General features: G+C 36.5%; 1 protein-coding gene across 4 annotated transcripts in view; it reads left to right on the top strand.

Annotated features, from left to right (window-relative positions):
• ALG5 (ALG5, dolichyl-phosphate beta-glucosyltransferase) overlaps positions 1–10,535 on the top strand; it is a 27,331-nt gene that overhangs the window by 10,747 nt on the left and 6,049 nt on the right. For all 4 annotated transcript variants that reach the window (XM_010835625.1, XM_010835626.1, XM_010835627.1 and 1 more), the window contains 2 exons: positions 2,336–2,395; positions 7,246–7,397. In XM_010835625.1, the coding sequence (XP_010833927.1) occupies positions 2,336–2,395; positions 7,246–7,397 (212 nt within the window). The remainder of the gene's footprint in view (positions 1–2,335; positions 2,396–7,245; positions 7,398–10,535) is intronic.

Here is a 10,535-nt window from a genome sequence, read left to right as displayed (position 1 = left end):
ATAAGAAGGTATGCAGTGAACCTCGCTCTGCCTTTCTCAGTCACCCAGTCACTCTCAGAAGTTAGAGTCATCCATTTCCACATGTCCACCTAGAAGATGGGTGTTGTATTCTTTATTTTTTAAATACACCCTGTGCATTGTTCCTGTTGTTTGCATTTCACAACCTATCTGGGAGAGTGAGCCGTCTGTGTACATCAGAATCCTTCTTATTCTTCACAGCTCCATAGCCAGTCCCTTTGGATGGACGTACAGGTTTGCTTCTTCAAACAATACTGAAGTGTTCAACCTTAGATAGATGTCATTTTACACATATGCAAGTTTATTATGGGAAGAATCCCTAGCTGTTAAATTGCTGCATCAAATTATGTACATATTTGTAATTGAGGTAACAGTTTTCAAATTGCTGTCTATATAGAACGTGTGTGTACAATATGGTAAAACATTAATAGATTTTATTTACATTGCTCTTGGTATAAGTATGATTGCGGTAGGAATCTTCTCAGTGATTTAAAAGGTATTTCCACTTCCTATTTTTGTGAATTTGTGTTTATAACCTTCACCTCTTTCCAAATCAGTTGTTGAGTACTTTTCTTAATAATTTGTAGGAGCACTTTATTTGGAAATTACCCTTTTGTCTGTAATATAAATTGCTGTATTTTGCCCCAATTTATTTGTCTTTTAATTTTTAATGTGGTTGGATTTTTCTTGTTTTGCCACGCAATAATCTTTAAGATTTTCTTGTCAAGTTGATAAATTCTTCTGGGATTTGTATATTTGTGCCTTCCTTGGGATCATTTGGAGAAGGAAATGGCAACCCACTCCAGTATTCTTACCTGAGAAATTCCATTCACAGAAGAGCCTGGTGGGCTGCAGTCCCTGGAGTCACAGAGTCGGACGCAACAGAGTGACTAACACACACACCTTAGTTTTTCGGGCTCCCTGGTAGCTCAGCTGGTAAAGAATCTGCCTGCAATGCAGGAGACCCTGGTTGATTCCTGGCTCAGGATGTTTCCCTGGAGAAGGGAGAAGCTACCCACTCCAGTATTCTTGGGCTTCCTGGTGGCTCAGACAGTAAAGAATCTGCCTACAATGTGGGAAACCTGGGTTCAATCCCTGGGTTGGAAAGATCCCCTGGAGGAGGGTATGGCAGCCGACTCCAGTATTCTTGCCTGGAGAATCCCATGGACAGAGGAGCCTGGCAGGCTACAGTCCATGGGGTCTCAGAGTCGGACACGACTAAGTGACTAAGCACAGCATAGCACCTTGGTTTTTCTAGCTTCCCTGGTGGCTCAGTGGTAAAGATTCCCCCTGCAGTGCAGAAGACATGGGTTCAATCCCTGGGTTGGGAAGATCTCCTGAAGAAGGAAATGGCACTCCAGTATTCTTGCCTGGGAGATCCCATGGACAGAGGGATCTGTGGGTACTACAGTCCATGGGGTTGTGAAAGAGTCAGACACACTTAGTGACTAAACAACAACTTTAGTTTTAATTATTTTTAGCTTTCTAATGTAACTTTAAATCCTCTGGCACTAGTCTTTTCTCACTCTTAGAATATTCTTGGCTCTTCTTGGTTCTTTATTTTTCAATATTAACTTCCAAATTAGCTTATGTAAATCAGTGAAAAAATATTTTTATGTTTCTATTGATATGGCTTTAAATTTAAAGGTTAGCTTAGGGAGTTGCCTTTTTAATACTGTAATCACATCCTCTCATCCATGGTCATGGTCTGCCCTCTGTGATTGGATATTTTTCTTTCCTTTGGTTGCATTTGTATGTTTCCTTTATTTAGATCTTGCTACATTTCTTGTAAAGATTATAAATTTTTCCTTTTTATTTGTGTTATTAATATTGTCTTTGCTTCCATTATGATTATCTGATCATTGTATCTACATATAAGACTAAAATATTATACATATATTCATTTTGTGCCCACTCATCTTTTACATTCTCGTAATACATTCTCTTATTCGTAATCAGTTTTCAGTTGATATTCTTGGGTTTTCCATAATGCAGTGATTACATATAAAATCACACTATCTACAGATAACCCTTTTCTTTCTAATACTACTAGTTTTTCTTATAATTATATTGACAAAGTATTTTCAGTTAGAAAAACCGCTTAAATATATGAATTCTGAAATAATCCATGCCTCTTATATTTAGAGGGAAAACTATCATCTCAGTAAATACAATTAGACTTCTTTAAGATTCCGAACTCCTCAGTAAACCTTTAAAGATACTTAACATTAAAAAAATAGTTTCTAAAAAATATGATATTTACATTGAAAGCAAATGTTTTTATTAGTGATACTGATTTCATTGCTTCTTCCTTCAGGATCAAATGGCTATCGCTTGTGGATCTCGAGCTCATTTGGAAAAAGAATCCATTGCTCAGGTGAGGCTTTCATCAATCATGCATCCTTTTTTTTTTTTCTTTCTTTTTTACATATACATTAGCATGAAATAAGCTTAAGCTTTCATAATTAATCTCATAAAAATGAGGTTCCTTTCAAAAGGAAATACTAGCACATACAGGAATTGATTTTTTTTTTTTTTTCTTTTTCATGAGTGTAAAGGGAGACTATAGACTTCACTTTGATTTAGGATGCAGGCAGCTCTTTTTTGAAGACACAAAGAGCGTCCCCATTCAGTTATAAGGCAAATTTCTCCAGATGATGCGTTTTGGAACCAATGAACTTGCCTTTAGTTTTTCTCATGTCAGCACACTGAAATACTATATTTTAAATTTTATTCAAAGTTTAAATTTTTAAAACCTGTTTCCCTTAGAAAAGCAACATAACTTCACGTGAGTAAAGTTGTGCTGCCCTTTTCAGTATATTAAAAAAATCAGTGAAGACATTAACTTCTTCAGGTGGTAATTTACAGATTAGACTAAGAAGCTGGAGTGACTTCAAGGAAAAAATATAACAAAGAATCATTCTATGCAGTGTTTTTTATTTTAATTCTTTTTCATGTAAAAATGTAGACCTAATGAATCAGGCTCAGTAATTGTCCATTATATTCTTTTATGTTCATCTGCTAGAGTGGTCACGTAGATTGAGCATAAAGCGGTAGTTTTCAGAGGAAGGTCATAATCATCTGGGGCGCGTTTTCTTTGTGTTTTTCTTTAATGCACTTTCCTAGGCCAGTCTCAGACACTAAATCAGATTCTAGCCAAGAGTCTGCAGTTTTAAGTTTCCCAGGTCACCCTATGCAACCAGAATTTGAGAACCAATGGAATATAAGATTGACCCTTTCCCTCAGTGATTCTCAAATAGGACATGAAAAAATTCTAATTCTTTCCCAAGGTATACTGATAGCAGAACCATTAAATCCCTTAAGGATTTTGCTCAAATGTGAAAACTTGAACTCTCCTTTTTTTTTATTTAAGAAATAAATTATTGTATCTTCTTCAGCATTTTGTCCAAATATAACTCTGTAACCCTATGAAATCTTACAGGTATTTGGAAAAGATTAATCTGTTAACCATAGAGAATATCAAACTCCTAGAAGTTTAGTGCTGAAAGAAGTTAGAGGCTAGCTAGTCCAACTTCATCAGTTCACTGATACACAAGAGATAAGGAAAGGAAAAGTGTATGTGCAAGATGTTCAGAACATGATTTTTAATTGTGAAATATTAGAAACTATAAAATATTGTATCCTGATGCTAGAAGCTGTATATATTTCCCCTGGATGAAATGGCATACAGCAATAAAATAGATGCTAGTGGGCTTCCCTGGTGGCTCAGCTGGTAAAGAATCCGCCTGCAATGTGGGAGACCTGGGTTCAACCCCTGGGTTGGGAAGATCCCCTGGAGAAAGGAAAGGCTACCACTCCAGTATTCTGGCCTGGAGAATTCCATGAACTATGTAGTCCATGGGGTCACAAAGAGTCAGACACGACTAAGCGACTTTCACTTCACTTCACAGTGGAGACTGTATAATAATGTAGGGAAATACTAAAATGTTAGGTTGTATGAAAAACAGTATGATACTATAAATGCAGTATACTTGTTTGTGTAAAAAATCTATTCAAACAAAAATACTTAATGAAAACAGACATATTAATTTAAGGGTTTTGTGAGTAAATTTTTTCCTTTTTTAAAAAAATATATAAATGGGGAAAAATTATAGGAAACTTGGAAAGGAAAAACGTTGGAGAAATAGGAAGCAGTTGAAGTAATCTAGAAAAGAAATGGTTGGGACCTGTTATTGTTTGTTGGCAATAGAAGGGAATTATGGTTTTTGGTTTTGTTTTTGACGATGTAAATTCTTTTCACTTCCATTAGTTGAAAACTCTTTGAATTTTTTCAAAATAGTATTTAGAATGGGATTGTGCTATGATCTGGACCTTCTTCTACTTAGTGCTGCTTTTAACCAGTCATCAAGGGATCTACCCCAGGATCTCTTTTCTCTTGTCATCTGTCCATCCCTTCCTCCGTCTCTAAAACTTAGTGACTGACATAGTGCTTTGGGGCTCTATAGAACTGGCAGCTGCTCCAGAGAGAAAGGGTAAACTGATCAGCAGTTATCCACTGGAGCCACTGTGTATAACTCCTGCTGAGTAGGCTTGTAGTTCAAGTCCAGGTGAGTCTCATAGAAGTGTGTCTGTCATAGAGAAGGTCATCTCCAAGGGGCAACACATCCATTGGCCACATGTCCAGGAAACTGCGGTACGACCATCCACTTCTTGGACACTTGGGTTCTTTTAATGTCCTATAGGTGATGCAAATCCTCCATGGTGATCGATCTGTGGACAGTGAGAAAGTTACAGGAGTATTAATTAACACAGTAAACAGCAACTTTGGCAGCTAAACTGTGTAGTTTTCAGACTTACCTTTCCTAAACACCTTTATACATATTCTCAGTTAATCCTACCGTCTGTTCTGTTGCCCTCTTGGAAGACAAACGTGCATGATACAGCATCGGTGGGGTCATTTAAGCTTCCTTAAATGTGTTCATATGCCCATATGTTGTGTGTAACAGTTGAAACAGTTATGTTTATACTGTCTCGGTATTCTCAAATTTATCATTTTTAAAGGATTCAAAATAGAATCCATTACTGCTTGTTTGATCTCTTTAGGTTATATTTTGAAGAGTCTTTGCTTAAATCTTGAGACTTCTTTAACTTCTCTTTTTAAGATAATAAAATAACCAGTCAGCTTTAAATTTCACCTGAATTCCTTATGTTTCATAAATATTAGAAATTATTAATATTAAAATAGTAAATATTTTAAAATATCTACTTCAGAAGTTCATATAATGCTCTCCTATGACTTTGTTTCCTTCTTTTAACTAAATAGGTCTGTGTTTTTATATGTCTTCTAAACTTTAAGAGACTTTTTCAAGTTTTAAAAATTAAAGATCCTGTTGTTTATATTGTTACGCTTTTCAATATGTTAGAAACCAAATAACTTAAAGTCCTCATGTGAACTCCACATGTTTGTGTTTTGTTTTGGTTTTCTTTTAGATAGCCATTATCCTAAAACAAACAAAAATCTTCTATTAACATCCAAGCAAAAGCAGTCATGAATATTTTTATTTGGCTCCTAGTAAGCTCATCTCAGTCACATTAAAAATCATTCAAGAACTTGTTTATAGGTATTGTTTTTCTACCTTTTAATTTTTATTTTTCTGTCTTTCGATTTCTATTTGTTCCTTTCCTGAGCATAAGTGCTCTTTTGGAGGTTTAGTCAGCCAACCAGTCTTTATTGGAAATATTTTAAATGGAAGGCACTGAGCAAGCTGTTGTGAGATTCCCAGAGTATGTTAAGATGAGGGTTTTGCCCTATCTGCTTAACGAGGTAAGACATACTTACATCAAAACATAACTCATGATTCTAGGTGACCAGGGAGAAGTGTCAGAGCTTTCCAAAGACTTTGTTTCAGTACCATCTAGATAAGTTTGATATTTTATTCTTCCTTCCCTTCTTGTCCTATTTAATACACAAGTGAAATTCGGTCAGGAGGTTAAAGTGAGCTTTCAAACCTCCTTCCCTTATTAAAAGCATTTATTAAGTGTCTGTTACTTCCTGTACCAAACACCAGGCTAAAGACTTTAATATTATACCATTTAATCTTTACCTTTGTGAGGCAGGCATTTTTATTCTAGATGAGGGAAGTGGGATTTAGAGAGTGGAAGTAACATGCTCAAGGTCAGCCTAATTATTAATGGAGCCAGGATTCAAATACAGGCCTGCTCAGTGCAGCGGCTTTTCTCTTAGGTCATCTTATGTGACTGTTGAGTCATGATTTTGTTTCTTGGTGATAGAAAAAGTCATGTGAATGAAGAACGATCCTAAAGATTACAGTAATGAAAAAGAAAAGCCAAAAGGAGGGAAGGACCTTGATTTACTAGGATGAGATATTATTTTGCATAGACTTTTACTGGGTTTCTTACGTGCATATGTAATATATCATTCCATGGGTTTCTATTACCATAATTATAGAAAATTTTAAGAGATCTTATCTTTTTTTAATCCTAAATATGAAAGTCTTGACTGCCATGATAATTACTGATCTGTTTTTCTTATGCTTTTAAGTTTTCATTGTTTTAAGAATAAAATACATGTTGTGTTACTACTAATAATAAAATTAATGACTGCTAAGAATAGGGAATACTTAGACAAAAGACTACTTAAATTTAATTTCCAAAATATTAAAGAACTTAGCCTGTTAAAGTATATTTTATCAGAAATATCTGTCATACTTAATTAGGGAGACTGGGTATTTGTTTCAAACTCCTTGATGGTCTGTGGCTTCTGCAACACTCTTGCTGACCCCTGCTGTTGTATTCTCATTAGCCAGGTATCAAACTTCAGGTTAACTTCATTTTTCATTTTTCCAAGATATTCTGGTAACTCACCTTTTTTGAAACTAAAGTATGTTTGGGGCACAGAGGCACAAAAGACAGTGGAGGAGATGTTCCTCTTGCTCATAGCAGCGCCCCCAACTGCTGTGCAGGTTTCTGAAGCCTCAGCTCTCACAGTCACTGTGGTTCTTCTTGTCTGACTAAACCTCCAGGAAGGAAGTAACTACTTCTCTAGCCCCTGCCCAGCTCCAAGCAGTAGACATCCTCAGTGTCTAGAATAGACTTCTCCAGGGCAGCTAATGGGATGGTGGTGTTCATGTGTGAGAGCTACCCAGTCAATTAAACATTAAATTGCAGTTCTCTGCAGTCAGATTGTTTTCAATGTCTCCTTTATAGATAAATGCAAAAGTCATTTATATTTTGTCTTTGTTGCAGCGTTCTTACTTCCGTACTCTTCTCATGTATGGGTTCCACTTTCTGGTGTGGTTCCTTTGTGTCAAAGGAATCAGGGACACACAGTGTGGGTTCAAATTATTAACTCGAGAAGCAGCGTCACGGACGTTTTCATCTCTCCACATTGAACGATGGTAGGTTCCTAACCGGCATGTGTCTGGTATGTCTTCTTATGCAGCAGTTACTCCAGCTAATGGGAAGCAACCCTGTATTCTCATAATGAACCTCCAGGTTTAAACAAAATTCATACTTGTATCTGTAAACTTAATCTGTGCCTATACTGGTTTGGTTCTTATTTTTAAAATCTCAAATCCCATATAGGGTATGAAGTTATATATTCACCTTAATTGTAGACAGTATCAATCAAGAGGCCTGAAAACATCCTATTTCCTTAAGCTTCCTTTTTTCCTTTGAAGAAAAATTTAGAAATATCAAAGCAGAAAAGGGTATCTAGTTTCTCTTTTTTCTTTGACAGGAGTGAGTTCCCTCTCCTGCCTAAGGCCAGTTCTTGGGTCTCTGCATCCCCTTCCACCTTCTAAGAACCCAGGCCTGTTCACTTATTTTCTCTCTTGTGTCTTTAGCCTTTTCTCTCAACCATGTTTTTCTCATCAGTTTTTTCAAGTTTAAATTTCCCTCACCATTAGAAAAACATGGTCTCCATTGACACCAGCCACCAGCACCCCTCCAGCCCCAGCCCTCTTTCCTTCCACAGCCAACTTTCTCCTGGAAAAATGGTCTGTATTCATTGTCTCCATCTTCCTACTTGCCATTCCTCACCTGTCCCCCCATCTAGACATCTCGTTACCCTCCTATCATTAAATCCAGCTATTTTATTTAATATGACTACTTACCATCTTGATGAACCATCAGCAACATTCAGTACTTCAGAGCACTCTATCTTAAAATACACTTCTCTCAGCCTCTCTTCATCCCAGACCTCACGTCAGCTCTCAGCCTGTTTAGGGACTAACAGTATGACACAGAAGCCTGAAACCTGGAGTCATTCTAACTGTCCCTTCATTTCTCTTCCTCTTCACCACCATCAGTTTGGTCATTTTAATTCTGAAACTCCAGTTTCAGAATTAAAAGCTCCATAGAACATCAGTTACTGTGCTGCAGCCAGGGGGATCTCTTCAAAAATTAGAAATGATCAGACACAGCTCTTTGCTTCCCATTGCCTTTGAGTGCCTTCCCTGGGCCTTGAGAGTGATAATGATATCAGCATCAATATTGATTTTATAATTTTGCCCACCTGAGTCTCCACATGCAGTTTCTTCCCTTCTCACCACCCACTGCCTCTCCGTCAGCATCCACTTATCCTTCAGATCTTCCTTAGGACAACCTGCCCTTACTCTCTGTAGTAGACCAGATGCCCCTACTGTATGCTGTTGGAGCACCATAAACCTTTGCACCTGTCACATCTGTAGTGTTTTATTTGTGTAATGTTTCTTTTTCTCTATTAAAACATAAGCTCCACAAGAGCAGAAAATCCTAGTTGGTTGCACACTTTAAAAACAAAAAAGTAAATGGATTAGCAATGATTAAATGTTATAACATTTATGACAGAATATAAAATATTAACATATGGTATAGTTCACTGTCTAAGAGAGTGCCTGACCCATCATAGCTACTCAGTAAATATTGTTGTAAGAATTAATACTCAGTGCTAGTTCTGGGTTCCGTGTGAATTCTGTTTGTGGCAGGAGTCTGCATAATTATTCCAGTAGATATCCATTCATGTAGTCTATATAACTTTCATGCATGTGTTTGCAAATATTTGTTACCCCCTAGAAATAGATGTCATCTAATCTTCCCAAATAACTTTAAAGAAACTGGAGTTTCAGAATTAAAATGTTTTTAAATCCTTTTTCCCTAGGTTAAATTTTCTTTTTTAAGTACTTATATTTGGTCTTTTAATTTAAATGCATGTTTCTGTTATGTTGTTGGAGAAGAAAATATACTGATAGTTAATGGACTCCAAAATCAGAGACTCTAAGAAGCCACTCCAGAAACACACCTCTGCTGTAGGTATTTTTCATTAAGCGGTTATGTCCAAATCTAGGGTTAAAGAGCTAGGTTCTTTGTAGTTTGAAAGGAAGGATTTAAAATGGAGAGCAGTAGGGTTTTAGGCTTGATGACTTTAAAATCATGAAATTTCCTTGTCAGGATTGTTCTAAGGCAGCACTGTCCAACAGAAATACAATAGAAGACACAAATGCAAGCCATATGTGTAATTTTAAACTTTGTAGGAGCCACATTAAAAAGTAGAAAGATCAAATTTAATGTTATCTTTAGCACAATATAAGCATGGTCATTTTGGCATGCATTCAGTATGAAAAAGATATTGAACTATTTTACGTTCTTTTCTTTGTACTGTGCCTTGAGAGTGTAGTACCTGTCGGTTCAGGCCAGCCACACATGGATAGTGGCTGCCCTATTGGCCAGCACCATTCCCAGGTTTTATGTGTTTTTAAGTTAAAGAATGTGTTTTGGTTTTTTTTTCTTCTGTAAATTTTATGTTCATGTGCACGCCTTTCTAATTACTTAATTTGAGATTTGATTGACTTAAAACTTTAACCTCTCACATCTCTCTTTAGGATCCAATAATGTTTCTTTTGTACCCATAAAGGAGAACCATCAAATAGGCATGTATCAGCCTGATAAGCAGTAATGTCTCATTGTTTTTATTTAAACATCTCTGTTCTTAAACTTCAATCAGGAAACACTATAGAGCTGATGTGGGTTTTTTCTTATGCAGTGTAAGTTTTAGAAATTAAATTGTGCATCTACTCGTTTCCATGTAGGTGTCACCTTAGACAGTTTTCTTAAGAGGACTTAGTCCAAAGATTCACTGAAATTTTTCTCGTAACTTTCACAAAATCCTAGTAGAGTTTCTAGGTGTTAGAAAACATCAAGGTATAGTACACACTGTATTGCTCAAGTTGAAAGACTGCAGCCATCTCTTTGATTCAGAATTGCTTGAGTATGAGTAGCATTAAATGTTAAATATAAATATATATAATCTCCATCCTCTGAACTCTACCTCACCTGAAGTCTTCCCAGTTAACGTTAAGGTATAATTTGACCCCGTTTATGAGTAATTTTTGAAATGGATTCTTTGTACCTTCTTCTAGTAAATAATATTTTTTATTTTTAATCAGTGTTATTCATGTTTATAATTTGAAACCATTCCGTCGGGTTTATAAGAAGTCTGCTGTCCTTGGCCCCACCTCCTTTTGCCCCCCCTGCCCCCGCCCCGGTTCCGCTCCCTC

The sequence above is a fragment of the Bison bison genome, unplaced genomic scaffold (genome assembly GCF_000754665.1).
Source record: "Bison bison bison isolate TAMUID 2011002044 unplaced genomic scaffold, Bison_UMD1.0 scf7180017864048, whole genome shotgun sequence".
In the NCBI taxonomy this organism is placed as follows: Eukaryota; Metazoa; Chordata; class Mammalia; order Artiodactyla; family Bovidae; genus Bison; species Bison bison.
The sequence above is the reverse complement of the archived record's forward strand: the minus strand, read 5'-3'. Positions and strand labels throughout refer to the sequence as shown.